The sequence below is a fragment of the Ceraceosorus guamensis genome (assembly GCF_003144195.1).
Source record: "Ceraceosorus guamensis strain MCA 4658 unplaced genomic scaffold IE81scaffold_8, whole genome shotgun sequence".
In the NCBI taxonomy this organism is placed as follows: Eukaryota; Fungi; Basidiomycota; class Exobasidiomycetes; order Ceraceosorales; family Ceraceosoraceae; genus Ceraceosorus; species Ceraceosorus guamensis.
Window position 1 is genome coordinate 189061 of NW_020290003.1, and position 22942 is coordinate 212002.

A 22942-nucleotide genomic window follows, 5' to 3' on the forward strand; every position below is an offset into this window, starting at 1 on the left:
GCGTTTGCTGACGGAGCTTACACACAGACGTACACACACGCACGCCTTCACATCACCATCCCACTCGTCACTCGCGACTCTTGTCTCTTGACCAGGCACTTCTCCACTGCTGTCTTCTCTTCCCCTGGGCACTCTCTCCCTTCAAACTGGATCTTACTTGGCAGACTCTCTTGCCCAGACACACGACCGCATCCTCTCGCTTCCACCTAAGCTTTTGCGGACATTCTTCACAACCCAACGACGAGAATGGCTGGTCGATCGGTCGGTGCTTTGATTAGCACAGCGGGATCTGGAGCGGGAGCAGCAGCTGGACTTGGTGGTATTGCAGGTCCGTCGGTCAGCAGGATGAATACACAGCTCTTGCACGGCACGAGGATGTCATCTGCGACACGGACTGTCTCTAGCAGCAGAATGAGGACGTCGGTGATGATGCAAAGGCCAAGCGCAAGTGTCAGATGGTGAGTCTGTGCGCTTGCTTCAACTTGTCCAAATGCTCTTACTCGCACAGGCGCAAAGCCGGTGATCGCTCCTATCTGATCTGAACGCACGCTCTTCTCTTCCTCTCTTCTCTCCTGTTCAGTCTGCACCAAAGCTCTGCGCTACAAGCAGGAACATGGTCCGACACGAAGCGCACATGGGCCAAGCGCACGAATGCAGTGTTTAGACAACTGGGCATCGATAGACCGTACAGTGAGGATGAGCTGGAGGACATGCAAAAGCCCGAAGGAGTGGTGCCATCCGTCTCTATGAAGCTTTTGAAATCGCAAGCTCGCAAAGCGCGCAAGAGGTATTACAAGCCCATCAACTACATCGATTCGCAAGGCATCGTTCAGCGCAAGGAGACGCAGCACAAGTACTCTACCGCTGCATTCAAAATTTCAAATCGCAAGCTGAAAATGTTGGCGGATCAGATCGGCAGCGGAAAACCTTTGGATTTTGCCATTTTGCAAATGCAGTTCAGCAAAAAGCGAGCTGCGAAGCGCATCAAGTCCACCCTCGCGTTGGCAAAGGATCACGCCATCGCCAAAGGTCTGGATGGCAAAAAGTTGGTCGTGGCAGAGGCTTGGGTGAACAAGCACAGGACGCTCAAGAGGTTGGAGATCAAGGGCAGAGGTAGAGCGGGCGTCAGGAAACACAAGTACTGCAGGCTTCACATCATCCTCAGGGAAGGCCTGCTTCAATCTGAAAAGGATGAAAAGAAGCTCAAGGAAGTCAGAAGGCAGGCCTACAGCATTGGAACGGGCGGCGTGTCGCCCACCAATGCACCCTTGCGAAACCAGTGGAAATCTCCAGGCTGGCAATGGTGACAGTTGGGACGAAGCTTGGAAGAGTTGAGCCAACAATGCATGTATACGAGAGGAATGGAATGGTGCTAAATGCAAGAGTATTGCTGAGCTTGTGGTAGTGTCTGAAGGAGAAGCAAAAGGTGCAAGAGATTACCTCGAGGTGCAATGACGTCCTCGCACGTGTTGCACGGACTTGCAGAGTCACGCGCAAAAGACCTCCAAAGACCTCTCAACAATCATGCTCTATATGCCGTCATCGCCTGCATCACCGGCCTGCAACGAACAAAAATTTGCGCCAAGCAGATCAGCATCGGCACCCCCTTCCGCCATCTCAAAGTGCACCGCATGCACGCAATACTCACAATTTCGTGCAGTTCAATGAGCAATTCGTTGAACTTTTGCCTACTGACATCGCGTGCCAGGTCGGTGGTGCCAGGTTTGAGTCCAGCTCTAGGCAGCATCTTGCCGCCTGGCGTGGTAGGTGGTGCGAAAGCGCTTGTCGGCGTGGAGGGTTCTTGTGCGCCAGCTGCACCGGCGCTGGTCGGTGCAGGTGCAGCGACAGCGGTCGTCGTCGTCGTTGTCGAAGCGCTGCCGCTCGCGCTCACATTGTCCAGACCCAGCATGAGCGTAATGGCGCTCTTGTACTCATCGAAAGTCGCCTTTTTGCTGCTGGATGTCGTGCGTATCGCCGCCAGCATGATCTACAAATGAGACGCGCGCGTGCAACATCAAGTCGATATCAGCAATGCGCCTTTTCGTTGCATTTTCGAACGATGACCCACATTTGGCTCCTTGCTCAACAGCTCCCACAGTCCTCGAGACCTGTCGAAGTTGTTCCACCGCTCAAAGTCTTCGGTGATGGCCGCCCTGCCGGCATCAAGGCCCTGTCGCGACTGTTTGCCGACCGATGTCAACTTGGACGTGTCCGCAATGACAATATTGCGCAGATTTTGCTGTAGCGCCAAGATGTTGCGTATCATTTTGGTCACGCCTTGCTGATTCACTGCTCTGATCTTGCGGACCGAAGCGCACAGCATAGTGTCCATCAATGATGCCAAGCCAGAGAACAAGAACCTTTTGTGCCCGCATGCAAGGCAATCCGTGGCGCGATCAGCAGATTTTCTATCGCGGCAAACACGTCTACAGCGATGCTTACCGATGCTGTTCCGGCGACACGCTATCCGCGAACGTGTCATCGAGTGAAGCGAGCTCAGCATTGAGGTCCACAACATGCGGATCTGGCTCGAGTACAGCCTCTTCGACCAGGTAATTGCCTTCCACAATGGCCAAATCCAGGTGATGGATGACTCTTGCACGTAGTTCGAGACGCAGAGTCATCAGGATCGTATTCGCAAGCGACGCGTACGTCTTCGGCAAGGCGGCAAATCGACTGGCAGGCGGCAGCGAACAAAGCAGGGGGGTGAAGCGCGGTCAGATCAGCATGCGATGCGCTCTTCATTTGCGAGCGTCACTCACGTCGCCATCTCCGGACCTAGAGGCAAGGGCAAAGACAAGTCTCGCTCTTCTGCTACTTCTGACGGGTTGGGTGCCAAGCCCTGCATCACCGATAGGCGCTAGGAAATTGTCGACCACGCGTCAGCACTGCGTGCCAAGCGGACGCAAGTCGTTCAACTCACAGCAGCCGGAGCTGGAGCAACAGTGACAATCTGATCCGTTGCTCGCAGTCGAGAAATGTGGGCCAAGAACCATCGCTGGTCGTGAGGAGGTTCCATAGTCAGCTCATGAGCGCCCTGTCTCATATGCTGCGAGCACGATGACAGCAATGGGCAACAGAAGCGTACAAGCACCCACCAGACTATGCTGCAAGTTGCCAAGCGCCATCAGCCTCTTGCGACTTGTGATCAGATCCGACATGCGCACTGAGCCGTTCTGCGGGCGAGGCAGCGTAGCCGATCCACTTGAGCCGGGGTGCGCACTATTCCTAGCAGCCAGTGCCAATTCAAACTTGTTTTCTTGAGCGTGCAGCAAGCGCTTGCGATCTGCCGTGCAGCTGGAAGACAGAATCTCCGAGAGGCACTCGCTGAGGTCTTGCCGCTGCGCCCAGTCCGCGGAAAGCATGAAACGCAATGCGCTGATAGCATGCCCGCTGGCTTGGGCTGAGCCTCCTCTGTTGGGAATCGGAGGTGAGCGCAGCCCACTGAGTCCATCGCCGTCCATCGTGTCAACAAGGGTGAGGTCCTTAAATCGATCCCAGCAGCGCTGATAGTATTGGACCGTGGTCTGAATGATGAGATGCGAATAGCTTTCTCTATGAAATGGTGTTGTCCGAAGCATAGAGTAGAGGCTGTCGATGAGCACGATGACATTAGCAGCCGACTTGACCACGGGCCTGATCGAGAACGCTTTGGAAGTTGGGGACTCTTGGAATGCATCCGAGCCTCCTACAGCGGAAGCGAACAGGCTTTGCACCTTTTCGTCCAATTGAGGCAGAAACACGTCCTGCACAAATTCGTCCAAAAATGCGCTGAACCCTTTACCTGAAGGTTCGGAAGCAGCGCTTCCGCCAGGAATGACGCGCTGGGCCCTCTCGACGAAGGCCAGAGCGGGTTGGAACAGCACAGAGACGTTGAAGGCGTCCGGCTTGACCAAGAGGCGATAGCCGGCAGAAGATCCAGCTTCTCCGCCGCTTGAGCTCGCTGAGCCCATCGTGGCGGAAGCCGAGGCCAATCTAGAGGCCGACACGATGACCTGAGCTGTTTGATGCTCGCGCTGCGCGGCCGAGATGCTGGATCCAGTGGATGTGAGCGGGTCCAATGCTGATACGAGACCCGGGACGGAGCCTCTCAAAGCAGCGGTGAGAGCCTCCTCGTGCTTTCTCAGCGGGCCCATATCTCTTCTTGCCGTCACCAGCGCGCTTCCGCCGCTGGCGCCGCCGCCGCCAATCCCCACCGGTCTCGTGTTGGACTCCGCAAGCCTATACAGCTTCTTCGCCTTGTCTCTGCCAGACTGGCCAGAGCGAAGGACCTCATTGACGGAGACGACCGCATTTCTGCGGGCGGTGGCTGATTGAGAGTCGTCCGTGAGATGATCATGCAGCAGCGTTCTGACCTCGTTCTGAATAGGTCTCCAGATTGCGACCAGATTGGTCGTCGTGGTTGTCTTTCTGTTCCTGATACTAGCGGCAACGGAAGACTGATTTACATCTGCAGAATGCCCTGAATTGCTCAGCGCGGAGCGTGTGGCGATCCGGCTCGAGACCTCATGCACCACTCTATGACCTTGAAGCACCGCATCCAGCTTTGAGAACAGCGTCCAGAACAGGTCCCTCATCGTTTCGCTATCTCGCACGACGGTCGACGTCTCGGTTTCGCTCAAGCGCAGCACGGTGCTATAAGGTCTACCATCGGGCCCCACAGCGCCAACCTGATTGGCCAGACCTGAGCCAAAGCTCGATCTGAACGACGTGCGCGTCGATTCGGCAAATGAGCGAGCCAAGGCTGCAGACGAAGCCAGAAGGATAGACTCGGGCTGCATCGTTGCGGCTTGGAAAGTCGTTGCTGCTGAAGCGGAAGAGATGCGTAGAGGCTCATTGCGCTGGTCCACCTCGTCGATGGTAGCGTCGACCAACTGATGCAATTCAATGGGCAGTCGCTGCTGAACAATATCCAGTGCCAAGCCCAGCTTGCCCAGCCTAGACAGACTCTCGAGCAGCATCTCAATGTAGAGGAAAGAGTCCGCTTCGGGATTCTGGTCGAAAATGGCCGCCGCTTGGAGCGTCTCGTTGTTCTGCCCATTGGCACTGCTCGTCATTCCAGCCGCTGCGAAGGAGTCGCTGCTTTTGGAGGCGGACATTTGCGCTCCAACAGTGGATGGCTGCCCATTGATGGTCGCGCCGTCTCTGCTTAGACCATGGCTGGACATGGAAGGAGGCAGACCAAGACCAGGCAGCTCGGTGGCGAGATTCGGATCGAAGGAAGGTCTCGAGGAGAGATTATTGAGGTATCGAGTGAGCTTTGTGGCGCGTTTGCCTTCATTATCCGTCACGGAGTCTAGCCCACTGATGCTCCTGTTCGCACCGTGATTCATTCGTCTTCCCGCGACAGGCGAAGCAGCTGAAGCGCGCTCAGAAGGCTCCACTTCCGTGTCACCGTCGTACTCGCGACCAAAGTCGACGTCTGGCAATTGCTCTTGACCAGACGTATAACTCTTCCATCGAGCATCGCAGAAGAAGCTCTTCAGGTACAGGTGATTGTGCAGCTCCTCTATCAAAATTTCAAACATTCCCTGCTCTTGAGCTTTGAGGTATGTTCTGAGATCTTGAGTAGCACCAACTTCTTGTATGTCAGGTTTGTCAATGAGCTTGACGCTGCGGGCCAAGAGATTGACAGCTTGCAAGAAGCGCTTCTCCGACATCAAAGATTCGAGGCGATCTGGGACGCCTTTGAGTTGCTCTACATGATCCAAGAGCCGGAGCGACTCCTTCACTCCTTGCGATCGCTGCCAAAGCTGTACCAGGTCCGCCCTCTTCTGTCCAAGTGCTTCTCGCGAGTCTCGTAACCGCCTGCGCGCTCCGGACACGCTATTTTGCGCTGCACTGAGCGATTGCAGAACGCTATTGTGGAGGGTGATAGCATTTGCGAACGATTCGTGATGATCTGGCGACAAGGATTAGCATCACGTCAAAAGCTCTGGGATCAGCAGGACGCGTCTCAAAAGCGCAGACGGCGAGATTCTCACCATCCACTGTGCCCTGCAGGCTCTGCTCAATGCCGTCCTTAATCATCTCAAAATCGTGCCTGCTCGCGCCAAGCGAGCTATCATCCAGCAAGCTGAGCGCAAGTGCGACGGGACTGAAGTCATCCTCGGCCACGAAGCCCCACTCTGCCTTGACTTTTCTCAGCACACCATTGATGCCTCTCAAAGCCCTCTCGTCCCGCCTGTCGATGTAGTGTTCGATGGGTTTGCTCTCCCTCGACCTGGCCTCTTCTACTTTCCTTTCGGCTCTTCTGCGCTTAGACTCTTCTTCGGCTGTGGTGCCTCTGAGGATACGCTGTGCACCTTGTTTGCGTCCGGCTGCGCTGAGAGCAGACAGGACGCTACCCAGAGCGGCAGGCTCGCTCCGTCCGCTGAGCTGTCCCACTGTCGGCGAGACGTCTGCACTAAGTGGGGGGCTGCTTGGGCCTCGCGCATGACCATCATCCATACCTCCGTACGGATCTTCCTCGTCCTCATCTCCGACTGAGCTCGGCGTCTCTCTCCCATTCTGCCCATTGACTTGAGCCATCAATCGTGCGCTGGTCGCGTGTCGATCAGATGCCCCGCCAGCCTGGGGTCGTGCAGCGGAAGTGCGCGTTCGATCCAAGAGGTTTCGACCGGGGCCGGTGCTGCTCGCAGCGGGCTCAACGCCTGGGCGTGCTGAAGGCGCAGCTGTTGCTCCATTTTGCTGCTGCCCTTGAGGTCTCCTGACGCTCCGCGCAGGTCGAGCGGGATGGCTAGAAGGTTCCTGATGAGCTACAGGTGGGATCAAGCTCGTCTCCACTCCTCCTCCCGGAGCTGCATGAGCATGGTACTGATTTGAATGTCCGTACTGTCCTTGCGCAAAACTCGCTGTGGACCCTCCGCTGGGCTCATACACGTCTGCCAAAGGTCCGTAAGATGATGACGCTAGCATTGCAGCTGCACCATGTCCAGCCCGACCTTCATAGTTCGAGATGGAGTCGCTCGGAGTGAGACTGACAAAGCTGGGGCCTGCTCCAAGGTTCTGGCCAGATGCACTGCTTGAAGCGGTCATGGTCTTCAGATAGCCCTGACTGCTCCCACTTTGAGGTAAACCCTGCGAAGACGCCGACGTGGGTTGCGTGCCTTGAGCATTGTATGCCATTCTGCCACCGTTGGCGCCAGGCAATCCTAGTCCTCCGCTCCCAGCAGGCATCATTTGCGCTCCCATCGTTCCAGCAGCTAAACGAGGCATGTTGGGCATAGCTCCAGTCTCCGTACCTCCTCCCAGCGCAGTGTTGGAGTGCTGTATGCGCGAACGCAAATCCGGACCTCGAGTCGACTTTTTGCGCGACATGATGACAAGGGCGTGCTCGGATGAATACGGGAATCGGTTCGGTAGCTGAAGGACCGTGGCCGATCTGAGAAGGCAGAATGCACGAGCTCTTTAGCTACAGCTTTAGCATATAGCAGACCTGACCTGTCGAATGTTGCCCACTGCGTGTGTTTTGGGAGGGACCTTACTCCTGACTTTTGTCACACCGCCATGCGCCCGTGTAGCTTGCGAAGCAACAGCTGCCGCCTCACGGCACAACACCGAAAAAAATAAATCAGAGACCGAATGATACAGCTGCCCGCAGATAGTGGCATGCGATATATGGTGATGTGGTGTAGGGGTGTATGGTTGTCGAGATGAAGAAGGGGCAGGTAGGTGTGTTGCCAGGGTCGCTCACGTGCGAACATCACCCTGACCCCGCCTCCATCAAGCTGCTGCAGCGCATTTCGCGCGTGTATGTATATATGCGCAACGCGGACAACGAGAGGGACGTGCGTGCATGGCGTGTGGCTATGCCGCCACGGTACAAGCAAAGCACTCACGCAACTCTAGGCGCACCCATGCGTACGTGCCTCTACACACCGCGCGCCTCACACTCGCGTGACTGAAGTCAGCCACGAGTCCGACAGTCACGAACATGGCCTCGAATACGCAGCTTGATGGAGGATAGATCTATATAGGCGCACTACACGCTCTGACTCAAATTGAAGTGCGCTCTGTCAAGCAATCACAATGTGAATGGACCTTCAATACAGAAGAGTGCTTGCCATCGCCAACCTGCGCTCTGTCCAGATGCACGCGCCAAGCATGTTGTGTGGGGATGAATGCTGTCGCTCACGACGCTTACTCTCGCCTTTGCTCGCTTCCTGCTGAGTGAAGGACCAACAAAGATCTGCTTGGAACCGCACATCTAAGCGGAGGAGCTCCAAACTTTCATGATTGCAAGCTGGGATTTCAAGGTCGATGCCTCGACAGCTCTCGATCAAGCGCGTGTCAGCGTCCATCTCAGCCAAGCTCGCGTTCTGAGCGGCGCTACAACTGCATCATGGCGGTCAACTGGACGGGCGGTACAAAGTGAGCGATGGAAGCTTAGCCTATAGCTGGACAATCATCCACCTTCTCGTGATGATTGCTTCTTCCTTCATTGCTGGCATCTGACTGTTTGCTTTTACGAAACGTAGGCATGTTGCTCTGCGATCTCGACGCAATTTCGTGCCTCCAGTACCAAAGTCTAGATCTGTTCCTTCAGCAGACGCAGACGAGGAACGCCGTCTCGAGACTCCGGCTGAGGCCCTGCAACAGGGCATCCACGAGTCAAACCACGCAGGGCACGCACCTAGCAGAGACGGTGACTTGCGTCAAGATGCTCTAGACAGTCCGGCCTCTGCGGTCTGTAAGGATGCAAGCCAGGCTCATCAAGATCTCACCACAGGCTCACAGGATTCAGGAACGTTATCTGATCAGCGAGCTTTCTTGCTGGGCATATCCGACTGGTCGCATACGAAGACTTCTCGAACCAGCGAAAAGGTGCCCTCTAGCCGCTTGGTATGTCAAGCTCTCAAACGGTCCAAGATTGCAAATGCCATGAAAGCAAGAGGCCTGCAAGGGGGGCCGGAGCAGCCCGGTAATCCCACCTCCAGCGCAGCAGCGAGGGCTGAGCCCAAGGACATACAAAAGGGGCCTGCACAGCGTGATCCTCCGAGCTCGCATCACCTTTGTAAGACGAGCTCTCTCAAGCAAGTGCCTCGGAGCGCCTCCGGCATGCCGCAAGTCCAAATGGCACCCCCTACAAATCGCCTACGCTCAGAGATGTACAAAGCTCCCATCACGCCAGACAATCCTTTCGGGGTCAGATGGGTCCATCCGGACACGGGAGAAGTCGTCGATGGCGTTACCTCGGAGCGCTTACAAGACAGGTCAGAGGTCGATTTGCAAATCGCCAATCAGAAAGAGGCAGGGGGTGCGATTGTACCAGAGGTTCAAATCCAGGACATCGTCGTACACAAACCGACGGGACAGGAGCATCGGCATGACGAATCGTCCGGTATTGTTTACGCTGTCGAAGACAAGCCCACTTTCGCGCTCAGACAGACTGTAGCCCAGAAATACACGCTACTCTCCGATCGCACAGCCCTCGAAGAGGTTTCGCAAAGCAAGCCTTTGAACAACGGTGCGATAGCGGAGCAAAGTCGTCAGACATTCTCTTGGTTGGACGAGATCGTCAAGCAAGCGCATCGCACACAGTGAGCGCGATCAAGTCGGCCTTCTTCCACAATGCGTCTCGAGTGACTCGTGACTCACACACTGCTGACTGTGATGCAAGTATCGAAAATTCTGCGTGTGTATTCGTGTGAAACAACAAGATGTAGATACGAGTAGATCGGTATTCGCAACGCTCGACTTTGTTCTCGAATTGGGAAACCTTCTGGGCTGATGGTTTGGGTACATGTCTGGCTATGTTCGCAAAGGCTCGTGGAGCTAGGGCAACACGTGCAAATAGAAGACGCCATCAGCATGAGCGGTCGTGGTGACGGCAGCTCCTCGCTTGCGCAGCACTTTTGTGCGCTTGGCGTCCTGCTGTACTTGATCGCGAGCAAAGTGCTCGTCTTGGACGCTTCTGAGCTCTCCTGATTTGGAAGGACCTGGGTCAGAGCTGGAACCGCCACTAGCACCGCCAGAGCTGGAACTGCCGCCGTCGTCTGCACGGCTGGAAGCGCCACCATCGTCCTCGCGAACGACAAGCGTATCCTTCTTGGCCCTCTTACGAGGAGGAGTCCCGATTTCTGCAGGGCCTCCGTTTCCCCACTCCTCCCCGTCGTCCCGAGTGACCAGCACATCCTCTTGTGCTCTTCTTTCGGGAGTGTTTTCCGGATCGTCGTTCCCGTGCGCCTCAGATGCTTCACTTTGATTACGAGATCGAGCGATCCGTTCATCCTCCCGGACCTCTCTGCGGTGATGAGGAAGCGGATGTGGCGTCTTCTCCTCTGTACGAGGCTCAGGCAAGCTCACAGTCCCAGCTTCTTCGCGAGCAAGCTGTTCGGATTCGTGAACCGAATCCTCTTGCGTGCCTCTACGATTGTTTGGCGAGCGCTCTGAGCCTTGGGGACCGTAGCCAGGAGTGGAGGCGCCTGGACCGGGGCTGGAAGCGCCTGAATTTGAATCGAAAGCGTAAGGCGGTGTAGATTGCGAGCGATCTTCACGACGATCAATAGACGCCGTCTCCTCTTGCGTGTTCCCTCGACGAGGCGGCGGAGTGTCCGAGCCAGGCCCAGGCCACGCGTAAGGGGGAGGGCCACCGGGACCCAAAGGCTGACGACGATCTACGTGCTCAATCTCTTCTTGCACGTCTCTGCGATGCGGCGGCGGCGGGTGCTTAGAGATAGAGCCAGAGCCGGTAGAGCCTGGTTTGGAGGGCGACGAGGTCGGAGGTAAATTATAACGACGACGAAATTGTTGAGCATTCAACAAGCCGGCGCTTGTTGCCACTCCACGGCCGTCGAGCATCTCGGCCGTCGAGAAATCAGCTGCCTCTACAACAGCACGAGGGCGTTTTCGTATGTTCGCAAATCGATCGCTGGGCGTCTTTGGTAGGATGCGCTGTGCGCGCGCTTGAATTTCCTCCCTTTGACTCGTGGCTCTTTCCACAATGATCTTTCGTATCGACGTGCCATCCTCGACGGATCTCAAGTGCCACTTGAGCGGGTGCTTGCCAAGCTTTTCGGGAGTGCTTCCAAGGTCGCGAGGCACCCGAACGCCGTCTGCAGTCGAGTATTCCTGGTCGGGCTGACGCGGCAGGAGCTGTTGGTCCGCAAGATCAGACTCGCGCCTCTCGTAGCTGCCAGGCAAGTCCGCAGCGCTGGTCTGACGAGGCTGCGGTCTGTTCTTGAGCGTCCTCAAAAAGGTGTTGCCGTGAAGCTTGTGCGCATAGACTTGCGCCCTGGCGTCCAGCACTTCTCGACTTGCTGTATTAGGCGCACGCGCTTCCTTGACGGGGGCGCCAGACACCGCCAGACTGAGAAGAGTATGCGAGGATATCAGCATGGGAAGCCGCGTGCACCGATCGAGGCGCTTTGCTCACCCGACACTGAGAAGCAGGACAAGGATAGCGGCCGAGCGCTGAATTGCAGACTTGCGCATCTGGAAAGTGTAATTCGCTAATCGATCAGCTGTTTGAACGTCGCTTGACGATATTCTTGAACAGTCGCGAGCTTTGAGGATGAGCACAAGGATTTAAGTTGAGTAAGCTTGCTGGCCCTGGCTCTTATATGTCTGCGAAGGTCTCGAGAGTTGCGAAATGTGACACAGACGTGCCGAGGTAGATCACGCGCTCGATTATATGGCGCGAGATATCGATTCACACTTCGGTCTCAGGATGTGAGACCAAGCTGGGCAGATGCTGAGCCAATCTGACTTGGTCTATATAGCAGCGTGGGCGCTGATGGGTGGTCGAAGCGCAGTCGTATCAGGTACGCCACACCGTTCCGGCGATCGATTGGCGCACAGGATCAGAATTTTGGTGAGCTCGACAGGACGGGCAAGGATCGGCGCCGAGATCAGCAGCAAAAGTGCGAAAATCACGGCTGTGAGTCTGTGACTATGCCCTTGGGTCGACGTGCCTCGAGCGCAGCCAGATGTGCGGACGGTGGAGGATGAGGCGCAAGGAACAAGGGTAGACCGGCTTACCTTGACCTTGCCCCGTGCCTGTATTTGCAAAGCGGGTTGTAATGCTTGTGAAGTTCAACGAGCCTGCTAGAATAAGTCGAAAGTCGAACGATGCACGGCAGCAGTCGTGCGGCATGTGTGGGTCGTCTCGATGGGGGTCATCTGTTCGGCTTTGGGGGGAGAATCTGCCAAGCACTTTATATAGGTCTCAAAAGGTGCTCAGCTTGTGTGGCGTTGCCACCATCGCAAAGAAGGCAACACGCGCTCAATGAGGCGCTTGCGTCGCCATGTTGGTTGCCATATCACCGCCTTGAGTGCCATTCGGGTCGCGGCCGCGGGCAGCTCTGTGACCCAGTCGCACCTCCAAATCCGACGACACCATCTTCATTTTTGAGTGGGCGTCGCCCCGGGGTACGGGTCCGATGGGGACGCTCTTCATGATGCGGCTCGCAATTTGAGTTGCGCCGCGCTCTTTCGCCAACAATCACGAATGTTGTCGCAAAGAGCCCGGCCGATGCCGGCCTCCTCTTGTCAGCAGGCATTGTCCCCGCTGTCCTGAACGTACGTGCTTCGTACTCGTTGCCGCGTCCGATCTACGTTGGCAAACCCGCGCGCAAACTTCAAAGAGTTCCGGCGAGGTACTATGAGGAGCGCGGGATCGCCTCATCTTGTGCACACTCTGCCAGCCTTCGTCTATAAAGTCTGCAAAGTGAAGGCCAGGTCGTCAGAGCGCTTGCGTTTGGTCCCTTGGCAAAGGCGTCCAGCCAAGCCGCTGGCGTCTTCCCGACCCGCCGGCTGCGCAAAGATTGCTCGTGAGCACATTGACCGCTGATGGAGCTGGGCGTCACTCCTCGGGACGGCGTCGATGGCGCCGCAGACCTCGTTTGATGACGCGCCCTTTCTAGCGAGAATCGGGAACCCACATCAGGCAAAATTGCCGGCCCATAGCCAATAAGTAGAGGGTGGGGATTGGCTCGGAGACCATCATCCACCCACCGATTTTTTTTTTCCGGCGAGGGGATGCTCGGCGCGAGCTGCGCTTGGAGACGCCTAAAGACTTCGCCATGCGATCACAAGGCCGCAATGAGCTTCGTGATGCACTTGCAAAACCACAGTGAGCTTCGTCTTCTAATGTCGGCCCAAGCAGGCCGTTGAGTAGCTTCCAGCGTCTGAATAGTCTTTTGCAGGCCCGATCCCGGGAGGGCTGGCCTACAAGCATTGCGTCTACCGTCCGTCAACACCTTCGCTACAAATTAAAAGAAGCACTCGTGACTGGAAGTTTGCACTTTCTACTTTCTGAAGTGGCAACAGCTCAGGGCAAGTGAAGCGTATTGCCGTGCTTGCTTCGCAGACCCAGGCCGGACTCGGCCGCTATTGTGGCGCTGTACCGGTCACTTGCTGCTGCATGTGTATCCCGCTCTGCTGACTCGCGCAGCCGTGGCGGGCACAGCTGAAGCTGAGCGTTGGGCTGATGCGTGATTCGACTCCAAATGCAAGCACGACGGGTGCGGCAGCGCGTGTATACTTCGCCTCGCTTCCGTCTAGCCACCAATTTATCGCGAGGCAACACCAGCTTGCACACTCCGAGTGCTCACACACGACTGCGTGCGAAGAGCGCGCGCTCCGAGTCCTCGTGCCTCGGTGGCGAGCGCTCTTCACGAAGTGCATTCACGGTCTCGTGCTCGAGCAGCTATCTGCGTTGAGCTCATCTCGGTTTTGCTTGCCTGCTGTTGCAAGCATCCAAGGTTGCCATACCGGGTTCGACGGGCTCCCCCAAAGTGTTCGAATCTGTTCCCGATTCAGTAAGATTGGCAGAGATCTGTGATTGGCGGCAGATCCGATGACGAGGAGGAGCAAATTCACTTTTGACTGCTGCTGGACTCGACGCTTCGGTGGATGCAAACACACGATTGCGTTCGCACACTGGGTACCGGTACTACGTCCCCTGCAACTTTTGCGGCTGCCGGCGGCTCGGCAATCCATCCTCTCTCCATAATTCTTCTCTCTGCTGTGCCGTGATGGCCTGGAGAGCTGGGGAAGCCGTTTCTTTGTGCATCCCCATCTTTGGTCTCCGCGAGCCGGAGTCAGGCTGCAGTCTGAGTCGTGAGTCAAGGATCTGTCCCACGGGGGAAGGGGGAGCAACGTAGCTCAACAGATCCAGCTTACGCGCAAAAGTCGTGCGCGAGACGAATGACCGGCTAGCTTTGCATCACACGTCTTGCATTAGCGCCAAGCCCGCAGTCAGAGTGGTCATGCGACTCATGCACGATAGCGCACACGCCTGCATGCTTCCCTTATCTATGCTCGCCAATCACACACCTGTGTATTCTTCCTGATCCTTTGCTCGTCCCTCGCCTTCAGCATCATTCTTTGCCCTGATTGGCCATGATGATGCACTTCCGATGAGCCAAGAAGCAAGCCTACAACCGATCTCGCTTCAGGATAACGGTGTCTCAACATCTGACTTTGAAAAGCGTCGCCGCGGCAGCGCTCGCAGGCTGCATCGGCACCTCCCCTTGGCCCACTCTGACTCTCAATGCACAGTCGCCATGGCGGGGACGGGCTTCATTCCTGAGCGCGGGGGGGAGGCTGATTGGATGAATGACAATTCCTGTTGGACCGTGCACCCTCTTGTTTCTTTCTCCACGATAAGGATGGATGCGCACCTCAGGCAGCATGGTAGCACATGCTGGGCCCACGCAGACCTCAGGTGATTTCGGTCCTGGTCACAAGATGGTTTGATTGCATCTGGTCGTCAACTGGACGTCTCAGGGCCTAGTGCGCTATAGCGAGCCACGACGCCGTATTCCTGCCGACATCTTATCGTGATTCCGGACTGTGTGCCTTGCTGTCGTTGTACGGATCGATTCAGCTGGATCGGTGAATTTGGCGCGCACAGTACAGACCCAGAGGTATATAGCTGCAGTCGAATCGCGATTCCACGAAAGCCCACGTCCGCAACCGCTCCCACACCGACCCCTGCATCCCCTACCCTCCTCTTTCTGCACCTCAAAGCTCTCCTCACTTTTCGATCAACATAGTAAGCAGCAAGATGTCGGCAGGACCTCAGATGATTACGCTGGAGCAAGCGACGTGGGCATTCATCGATGCCGCACCTCGCAAGCACACTGCTCCGTGGGGCGTCCGCTTCGTCAAGGCGGCCATGGCAGGTGTTCTGCTCTCTCTAGGAGGAACGCTGGTGCAAGTCCTCAGTGCAGATCCTTGGCTCACCACCAACGCTCCCGGTCTGCTCAAGCTCATCCAAGCCAGCTACTTTCCAATCGGTCTCGTCATGATTGTCTTGCTGCAAGCTGATCTCGTCACGGGTGAGTAGGACTGACGCAGCGCAAACAATTTGCCATATTGCCACAGATCAGCGATTTCTGATGCGCTGCGCCGCAACCCCTTCACAGGAAACATGGCTATCTTCATTGCTGGAACTGTGAAGCGCAAGGTCCCAATTTGGGCTTTCCTGGTGGATTGGTCTCTATGCTTCATCGGCAACCTCATCGGCGCACTGGTTTACGCAGTTTTCATCGTGCACTTTGGCACGCTCTACACTCCAGCCATGTCGATGGGAGCAGCCAACATTGCGAATGCGAAAGTGGTCAGCATCAATTTCAGAGAGGTCTTCCTCAGGGGTATCGGCTGCAATTATGCGGTCGTCGCTGCCGTCTTCCTTGCTAGTCTGGGCAAAGACGTCATCTCGAAGATCGTCGCAAGCTACTTGCCCATCCTTTTCTTCGTTGGAGCAGGTTACGAGGTGAGTCTGCAGTGCAACGTGGGTTCTGGAAGCGTGATAGTTCTAAAGGCTTATATGCCTGTGGCTTGCTTTCTCGTAGCACGTCGTCGCCAACATGTTCCTCGTCATCGAAGGTCTCTTGACCAAAGAGTCCAAAGCGACAGTTGGCCGCTACATTTGGAATTCCATCATTCCTTCCTTCCTCGGCAACATCCTAGGAGCCGCATTCTTCATCTTGCCCCTGGTCTACATTCACGGTCGTGACGAGTTCAACCCTGCCAGTTTCGACTTGCCCACCACTTCTCATGACGAGCGCGCCAAGATCGGAGGCGGCAGTCCCGATGGCACCTTTGCTGGACCTCAAGACCACAATGAGCAGTGGAGAAAGGATGTTGAGAAGACTGCTGCTGCGCAGTAAACAGACCTTCTCTGCACTACTTCTCTCTCGTTCTCCTTCTCGTCTTCTTCCTCTGCTCTGCTCGCGCTCTTGCCTCCTTGCATCACGTCCGATACCTTTGTAATGTCTCACTGACCAATACCTTGATATGCCATGTGATCGTCGCTGTGCGAACAGAAGTAGTGCGGGATGTGTCGAGATCGAGTTGCGGGTCAAAGGAGCGCTAAATTTCACACATTGTGCTCCGCGCTGCTGGAGATCGTAGGTCTATGCGCATGCTAAACATGGGCTCGCGTGTAGTCCAAGTATCGTGACTTCCTAGAAATGCGTATAACTTGTAACATCCACAGGAACGATGCATCTGGGTGCCAGTCTGTACCCCGACAAGCCCCAGAAAGAGGGCTTTGGTCGTGTTATTTTTGTTTGACTAGCAACCTCTTCGGAGCTTTTCGGGTCGCTCAGCGCAGGCATTAAGCGTGTCTGAAAGCTTTGTATCCGCTCCACCTCGCGATGACGATGTAAGTGATTAGAGGAGCCAAGAGCGGAACGAAATATGCGATGCAAAAAGGGAAATCGAGCCAGTGTGGTGCTGGTGTTGCTTCTTGACTGTCTGCGCCGCGTGCAGTAGCAAATTGCTTACTGTTATACGCGAGCAATCGCGGTCGCAAGTAGATCCACAGGGTTTCCCAACCGCCTAGCAGACCAAAAGGAAGTAGTACCATGCATGATATGGAGAAGAGGAAAAGACGTTTGCCGCTCCGTTCCAGCACTTTTGCCCTCTCGAGACTGGTGGATAAGCGATCCGGGGGCAATGAGCTGACTGGATCGTCAATGCGCTGGCAGGTCACGCTTTTCGGCGAGACATCCTCGCTTCCCTTGTTGCGATCGAGAAGGCGCCCACCTGCTGAGCTGCTTGATGTTCGCATGGGCGATTGACCTCAGAAACAAGCTCCAGCGATGACTCGTCCTGTATTGATTTCTGCTGATGCACGCCCCGTGTGTATCTACGCGTTGCAACCCGACATTTCGCCAAGATTAGGATTTGAACAGACGCGAGATGTCTTGACTTGTTCCTCATTGGTCGGCGTGTTGCTGTAGATGTGAGAGGGAGAAAGACACTAACAAGGCGAGTTCGACTCGATCGTGACTTGACTTCACAATTCTTGATTGAATCAAAAATCAATTCGAGATTCAAGATTCCGACCGCGCGCCAACGGCCGTAAGTAGAACAGTCACCTGTTAAAGATTCATGTGGAGCAAGAACCGACCGTGTCACGTGAAAGCACGTCATTTGACATTTCTCAACGCCTCCTGCATGCTGCGAAGATATGCGCGGTCAGTAAAGTCCGCGCGCGCCTTTCTTCCAATTCGCGGTCCAGGCCACAAGCCAGGCAGCTCATCAGCTGCATGCATGCAGTTGCGGCGCGCCTCTTCTCGATCTCAAACCTCTCCTTCCAGTATAGGCGGGCTTGCCTCTCGGCAGCCACCATGCAGCATCTCGTCCCTCTCCTTTTTTTTTGGCCTTTAGTCACGGAACGGCACAGCTACAGCCGAGAGCTTACACCAGCAGCGTTGTGAAACCACGCCAGGCACCTCCTCAGGCTTTCCTACCTGCCTGCTGCCAAAGCTGAGTTGACGGCCCGGCGAGATGCGATCGACGCGGGGGTCCCATCGAGCCGTGTCAAAATCCTCCCGGCCCCATAAGATGACCAAGCCCTGCATGCCTTCGGTTAGCCTTGCCCGCCTCCCCGTATAGGCTGCCTCGATCGCTGTCTGAGGCAGATTGTGGAATGCGGTTACGACCGAATGAATGCGTGCTGGACGAGGCAAGCTGTGGTACAGTGAATGATCTATTTGAAGTTGTGCGCGAGTCGCCGCCAAGCGAGCAGCAAGGACGCTGGCCCCTCGCTATATATATGCTGCATGCCCATGAAAAAGGATGTCGCGTTCGCGAAGCTGTGTGCATGTATGCATGTTGCGGTCTCTTTCAGTACGTCAAGCACTTCCCATTCTACCACCACGCTATTCAGAATTGTACGTCACTCGAGTAGCCTTCAACAGCACGCAATACCCCTCTGCAGTAGTAGTCGTCACCAACCACATCAACTGAATCCCATGGCAATCATGTCCGACCAAGCGACCGCCTCCTCATCCTCCTCGTCCGCTTCGGCAGTAGCCGAAGCTCAAGTGCAAGCCGTAGTGTCCAATCTGCCCGCAATCAACAGCAAATTGGCAGAAGCTACACCTACACAGATCCTAGAATGGGCCATTGACAATTTGCCCGGATTGTACCAAACAACGGCTTTCGGTGTCACTGGTTGTGTCACTCTGGACTTGGTCAGCCGAATCAGCCAACAGAGAGCTGATGCGCTTGGAAGCGTGAGTAGCTTTTCCCAGTTTTGAACGTGGACGCGCACAGGGTGGACTGTGCCTGGGTAGGTGCGAGATCTCACTGCTATTGAGCGCGCCGCACGCCATCAATGAAGACAAGGAGATGTTTGATGGCTCTTTTGCTAGCTCACTGCAATGAACAATTCCAGACGCCAATGAGCCTTTGCCCAAAGGGCTTTCAACTTGTGCTGACTTCTGTTGCCGCTACTCTTTTTCCCCGCAGCCGCTCAAACACCTGATCCCGTTGATCTTCATGGACACGCTCTACCATTTCCCCCAAACCGTGGATCTCGCCAACAAAGCAGCACGACATTACGACGCACCCATGCACGTGTACCAGCCCAAAGGTACGCCTACGGTAGCCGACTTTGAGAAAAAGTGGGGTCCGCAACTTTGGGAGCGGGATGATTCGACTTACGATTACTTGGTCAAGGTGGAGCCTGCGCGAAGGGCGTATGACGAGTTGGGCGTCAAGGCGGTCTTGACGGGAAGAAGACGTAGTCAAGGAGCGGATCGAGCCAGTTTGAACGCTGTAGAGATCGACGAGACCGGTCTGATCAAGGTGAACCCTCTGCTCAACTGGTCCTTTCAACAAGTAGACGATTACGTAAAGACAAACGCCGTTCCTTATAATGAGCTTTTGGACATGGGCTACAAGAGCATTGGCGATTGGCACTCGACCGTGTTACCTGGCGCTGGAGATGGAGAGCGCGGTGGACGGTGGAAGGACAAGGGAGGAAAGACCGAGTGCGGTCTGCACCAAGATTGTGAGTCATCGATCGACGGCGTTGGCAATGGAGAGGGCTTCGGCCAAAGCAAAATGCTCTTTGCCTGTCCGTTCCAACATTGACCAAACATTTCTTCAATCGCCCCATTCAGACTTCCGCATGAAGCGCATCGCCGAAAAGCGGATCCGTGAGGCTGAGATGGCTGCTCGTGACCAAGCGCGGGACGAGGCGGAAGTTCGTGCTGCGGCTACTCCAGCTACGGCCACATGATCAGCTTCACATCGTTCGCACATCTGCTCTGCACGATTGTGCGACAAGGATACCTCGCCATGCAAGGCAAGATTGTTCACGCAAAAAAAAAGTTGCATGTTTTGGGCTCGCAATCGCATATTTGCAACACGATCACTCTCGATGCGAGCCTTCGCGCGAGAGAATGTTGAGACCGTGCGGCTGGCGACAAGAGGGCGTTCTTGAGATTTCGCGCAAGCTTGGTCAAACAATGACGACGGAATACCACACTGTTGAAAGCACATCGACGGGCTCTTTGACATGATGGTCGAGTCCATCGGTTGAAGCTATGATCACATTAGTCTGTTTGAGAGCAGGACCTGTTGAACCAGTGCCACAGATGCTACAAGCGGGACGTCTACCTCTACGCAGTCGAGCTCGAAGCAAAGCGCTTTATAAGCCCTTGTCGACGAGCACTTGGACTATTCTGGGCCCGATGACGTGTCGAATTTAGCTGGGCGCGGTAGAAGTGGTCTCGAGTAGACGTTCCCGATCGCAGGGCCGGCGCAAGCAGCGTCATAGATGTTAGGAGGCGGCTGGCTGCGTTCGCTGCCGTTTGCCGCGCGATGCGAGTGTGTTCTCAGAACCTGCACACCACCACCACCACCACCACCATCACCATGGCTTCGCGAGATCAAGGCGGGGCAAAGGCAGGTGCTACTATGTGAAAGCCAGCTGTTTGACGATTGGTCAAATTGCTGGACACCACGCGCCGGTCGCACTCGAAATGGGCCTGACAGCTAGGCCACGGTGAGGTCGTGCAGCATAGCAAGAGCCTTTATTGCTGGCTTATCAAGTCCCCATGCATCTCCAAACACAATATGAAACGTCTAATGTCAGAGGTTGCATTCACACTCTTGATTCACGATTGTTGGTGTAGACGAGCTCTACCTCCGTTCCTTTCCGTCATGGAGCTAGAGCAAGCTAGAGATGCCTTTCCCCCTCGACACAGCCTCACGACGCTAGCAGTGAGGTGCCACATGGAAGCGGGTGCTCATGCACTGATTTGTGGCGCTGTCACTTAGCGCTGCATGTACCGTCCGCCTCGAATCAAACTGTGACTCCAAATTGCATGCATAGAGGAGACTGAATACTCGTGAAGTCAGAGTCAGAGTGAGAGTCAGTGCACACCCATCGCGTATGTAGATGGCTTTGCGATACCCTGTACACCTGAACACCCTATGCACCATTATGAATCGTGAGTATAATCAAGAACTAGAACTTGGATGGCAACCTGAATGCGAATGCGAATGACTCTTCTGACTCAAGACTGCGAGTTCATATATCGGGGACCCCCGAGCAATAATCGTGAATGAATCGATCGCGCGAGCGCGTAAGCAAGCCATGATCGGCGACGCACGCCAAGAAGCCGCTTTGTGTGTGATATGCGTCGCGAGCGCTGCTCGCTGCGACGGACCGATCCTTCGAGCGCAGTGCACCCGCGCCGGACAGCTGCTGCGTGCGTGCTTTCATGCGAGTGACGCAAATGGTGCGCTTTACAAGATTTTGGCGTAAGGTTGCATGAACGGGGCTGTGCGCTGGGCCCCACACCACCGCGTGCAAGTCACTCGTGACTGCGGTGTGCATACACGCGCATCCTGGCTGCTGGTTGCTTTGCTGCTCCTGCTCTTTCATCCCTCATCACCCGTGATTCACCGGCATTCCCTTCTCATCACGCCTCGCTCGCCGATTCTGTTCCCGCCGGCTAGCAAGTGTACTGTGCCACGCGTCTATACATGAGCTCATCGAAAGGCTATAAAGACGCCGGACATTTTTTGCAACGTGAGTGGTCAACACACCCAGACCATCTTGCATCTCTCTATTCCCCACTGCTGATCACAAATAATCTCATTTGGCCCGCATTTCCCCCTCTAACACCGCTCTGCTGCACGCCTACTAGCTCTACACCTTACAACCCAGTCTCCGCGCAATCTTCGCCGAAGCCATCATGCCAGCATTAGCAGGAGCTGAGATTTCAATTCCGTACACCCAAGCAGAGGCTCGTTCTCTAGCCGACCTGCTTGAGCCGCGCAGCCCTCGAGGCGGTGGCGGTGGTGGTGGCGGAGGTCGTGGAGGAGGTGGGTCATCTTCAGGTGGTAGTCGAGGTGGTTCTTCATCCGGCTCATCTGGGCAATCTTCAGGCTCCACAGGTTCTTCCGGTTCCTCAGGATCATCCTCTAGTGGCGGTGGTACGCGAGGAGGAACATCTGGCTCGAGTGGATCTTCGGGCAGCTCCGGTGTTAGATCTTCCACTCCTGGATTCACTGCTGGTTCTGTATCTAGTGGATCAGCCCTTCGTGGCTCTTCGAGCGCTGGTGGAGTTAGAACTCCCTACACCGTTACGTCCGGCGCTTTTACTGGTCGCACTGCTGGTGGAGGTACACGGTCCAATGTCTATTCTCCTGCAGGAGCTGGATACGGCAGCGGCTACACCTCGGGCGCTAGAGGCACCCGAGCAGGTAGCACAGCAGGTCTGGGCTTCCCTTTCATCTACTGGCCACTCGGATTTGGCGCTCTTGGCGCCGGTGGATACTATGGAGCTTCTCAGTATCGAATGGCTGGTAGACCGGGAGGAGACGAGGGGCCCTTTTACCTTTCCCCTCCTGCTGGCGTCGATAGCAACTCCAATGCCTTTTATCTCTACGGAGATAACAACAGCGTTATCGACACCAAGAACGCACTTGCCACTGCCTGTGGCTCGGGCAACGACAACGCCACAGCACCTGCAGACTTTAGGGTCCTGCCTACCAGCATCGTGCAATACTACAGAGGCAGCTCGTTTGCTCTTGGTTTGATAGGCTACAACAATGGACAACCTGCCAACGACTCGACGGGCGATAATGGTACGGATGATGCACTGGCTAGAAGTCTGACTGTTCTTCCCAGCACGGTCAACATGACCTATTTCAACTGTCTCAACAACACCATCGGAACTCAATTACCTCTTGTTGCTGATACTCAGGGCGACGGCGCGATTTCGCTCGGGGCCAACAGCGCTGCTCTCACCTTGCTACCTGCTCTCCTCGTTGCGTTCCTCCTGGGCGCGCTGTAAGGACTCCATTTTCGGAAACGGCTCTTCCTTATCAAGATATCGATGTATATACCACGCATCGCTTTGCGGTCGGTCATCTAATGCTCTCCCAAGTAATGACGCAATGGAACTGCTCTTGGCCCTCAACAACGCATGCTCCATGTCTCAGTACTCTCAAAAGCGAGCTAGCATCACCGACCAGGCTGTTTCAGGCTGTGGCGCATGTTTGTTGATTGTTGTCATTTTTTCGCAACTAGGATAAGACGGGATAGGGCTACACGATAAGATGGGTTCGACGTTGGACTGCTATACGATCCGTAGCGCCTTGGGCGCCGCGCAAGGATGGTGTGGAGCGAGCGATGATAGAAAGAGATTATGATGCGTGTGCGTACATATACCGCTAG

At 55.5% G+C, this 22942-nt stretch overlaps 8 protein-coding genes across 8 annotated transcripts; 5 read left to right on the forward strand and 3 right to left on the reverse strand.

Moving 5' to 3' along the window:
• Nucleotides 1-390: 390 nt before the first annotated feature.
• On the forward strand, nt 391-1545 carry IE81DRAFT_320841 (ribosomal protein L22). Its single transcript, XM_025513152.1, has one exon. The coding sequence runs from the start codon at nt 711-713 to the stop codon at nt 1305-1307; it is 597 nt and encodes a 198-aa protein (XP_025372028.1). The 5' UTR covers nt 391-710; the 3' UTR covers nt 1308-1545.
• On the reverse strand, nt 1239-7711 carry IE81DRAFT_320842 (hypothetical protein). Its single transcript, XM_025513153.1, has 8 exons — nt 5985-7711; nt 3099-5902; nt 2924-2998; nt 2763-2860; nt 2443-2676; nt 2069-2360; nt 1649-1987; nt 1239-1559 (listed from the first exon to the last, which is right to left on the reverse strand). Exons 1-8 carry the CDS (start codon nt 7318-7320, stop codon nt 1530-1532), a joined length of 5208 nt encoding a protein of 1735 aa, XP_025372029.1. The 5' UTR covers nt 7321-7711; the 3' UTR covers nt 1239-1529.
• Nucleotides 7712-8126: 415 nt separating this feature from the next.
• On the forward strand, nt 8127-9662 carry IE81DRAFT_241471 (hypothetical protein). Its single transcript, XM_025511225.1, has 2 exons — nt 8127-8373; nt 8481-9662. The coding sequence occupies exons 1-2, from the start codon at nt 8345-8347 to the stop codon at nt 9544-9546; spliced, it is 1095 nt and encodes a 364-aa protein (XP_025372030.1). The 5' UTR covers nt 8127-8344; the 3' UTR covers nt 9547-9662.
• On the reverse strand, nt 9662-11630 carry IE81DRAFT_241508 (hypothetical protein). The gene is made up of 2 exons (XM_025511227.1): nt 11378-11630; nt 9662-11311 (listed from the first exon to the last, which is right to left on the reverse strand). The coding sequence occupies exons 1-2, from the start codon at nt 11434-11436 to the stop codon at nt 9778-9780; spliced, it is 1593 nt and encodes a 530-aa protein (XP_025372031.1). The 5' UTR covers nt 11437-11630; the 3' UTR covers nt 9662-9777.
• Nucleotides 11631-12349: 719 nt separating this feature from the next.
• Nucleotides 12350-13306, reverse strand: IE81DRAFT_241476 (hypothetical protein). The gene is made up of 2 exons (XM_025511226.1): nt 12958-13306; nt 12350-12862 (listed from the first exon to the last, which is right to left on the reverse strand). Exons 1-2 carry the CDS (start codon nt 13178-13180, stop codon nt 12603-12605), a joined length of 483 nt encoding a protein of 160 aa, XP_025372032.1. The 5' UTR covers nt 13181-13306; the 3' UTR covers nt 12350-12602.
• A 1463-nt stretch (nt 13307-14769) lies between these two features.
• Nucleotides 14770-16275, forward strand: IE81DRAFT_320845 (Formate/nitrite transporter). Its single transcript, XM_025513154.1, has 3 exons — nt 14770-15287; nt 15375-15724; nt 15804-16275. The coding sequence occupies exons 1-3, from the start codon at nt 15014-15016 to the stop codon at nt 16119-16121; spliced, it is 942 nt and encodes a 313-aa protein (XP_025372033.1). The 5' UTR covers nt 14770-15013; the 3' UTR covers nt 16122-16275.
• A 2084-nt stretch (nt 16276-18359) lies between these two features.
• On the forward strand, nt 18360-19476 carry IE81DRAFT_320848 (phosophoadenylyl-sulfate reductase). The gene has a single exon (XM_025513155.1). The coding sequence runs from the start codon at nt 18745-18747 to the stop codon at nt 19339-19341; it is 597 nt and encodes a 198-aa protein (XP_025372034.1). The 5' UTR covers nt 18360-18744; the 3' UTR covers nt 19342-19476.
• Nucleotides 19477-21142: 1666 nt separating this feature from the next.
• On the forward strand, nt 21143-22828 carry IE81DRAFT_320849 (hypothetical protein). Its single transcript, XM_025513156.1, has 3 exons — nt 21143-21289; nt 21408-21585; nt 21649-22828. The coding sequence occupies exons 2-3, from the start codon at nt 21456-21458 to the stop codon at nt 22557-22559; spliced, it is 1041 nt and encodes a 346-aa protein (XP_025372035.1). The 5' UTR covers nt 21143-21289; nt 21408-21455; the 3' UTR covers nt 22560-22828.
• Nucleotides 22829-22942: the final 114 nt, after the last annotated feature.

Bases quoted from the DNA above. Each gene is read 5' to 3' on its own strand.
- IE81DRAFT_241508 (XM_025511227.1), bottom strand. From the start codon at position 11,436: ATGCGCAAGTCTGCAATTCAGCGCTCGGCCGCTATCCTTGTCCTGCTT. The intron at 11,312-11,377 runs GTGAGCAAAGCG...TACTCTTCTCAG, and splicing joins GTCCTGCTTCTCAGTGTCGG to TCTGGCGGTGTCTGGCGCCC.
- IE81DRAFT_241476 (XM_025511226.1), bottom strand. From the start codon at position 13,180: ATGCTTGTAGGCCAGCCCTCCCGGGATCGGGCCTGCAAAAGACTATTC. The intron at 12,863-12,957 runs GTGGGTGGATGA...GATTCTCGCTAG, and splicing joins TCGCCGGAAAAAAAAAATCG to AAAGGGCGCGTCATCAAACG.
- IE81DRAFT_320842 (XM_025513153.1), bottom strand. From the start codon at position 7,320: ATGTCGCGCAAAAAGTCGACTCGAGGTCCGGATTTGCGTTCGCGCATA. The intron at 2,999-3,098 runs GTGGGTGCTTGT...CCTCACGACCAG, and splicing joins GCAACTTGCAGCATAGTCTG to CGATGGTTCTTGGCCCACAT. The intron at 1,560-1,648 runs GTGAGTATTGCG...TGTTCGTTGCAG, and splicing joins TCATTGAACTGCACGAAATT to GCCGGTGATGCAGGCGATGA.
- IE81DRAFT_320841 (XM_025513152.1), top strand. From the start codon at position 711: ATGCAAAAGCCCGAAGGAGTGGTGCCATCCGTCTCTATGAAGCTTTTG.
- IE81DRAFT_320845 (XM_025513154.1), top strand. From the start codon at position 15,014: ATGTCGGCAGGACCTCAGATGATTACGCTGGAGCAAGCGACGTGGGCA. The intron at 15,288-15,374 runs GTGAGTAGGACT...ACCCCTTCACAG, and splicing joins GCAAGCTGATCTCGTCACGG to GAAACATGGCTATCTTCATT. The intron at 15,725-15,803 runs GTGAGTCTGCAG...GCTTTCTCGTAG, and splicing joins TCGTTGGAGCAGGTTACGAG to CACGTCGTCGCCAACATGTT.
- IE81DRAFT_320849 (XM_025513156.1), top strand. From the start codon at position 21,456: ATGCCAGCATTAGCAGGAGCTGAGATTTCAATTCCGTACACCCAAGCA. The intron at 21,586-21,648 runs GTGGGTCATCTT...GGCAATCTTCAG, and splicing joins TGGCGGAGGTCGTGGAGGAG to GCTCCACAGGTTCTTCCGGT.
- IE81DRAFT_241471 (XM_025511225.1), top strand. From the start codon at position 8,345: ATGGCGGTCAACTGGACGGGCGGTACAAA. The intron at 8,374-8,480 runs GTGAGCGATGGA...TACGAAACGTAG, and splicing joins AACTGGACGGGCGGTACAAA to GCATGTTGCTCTGCGATCTC.
- IE81DRAFT_320848 (XM_025513155.1), top strand. From the start codon at position 18,745: ATGGACACGCTCTACCATTTCCCCCAAACCGTGGATCTCGCCAACAAA.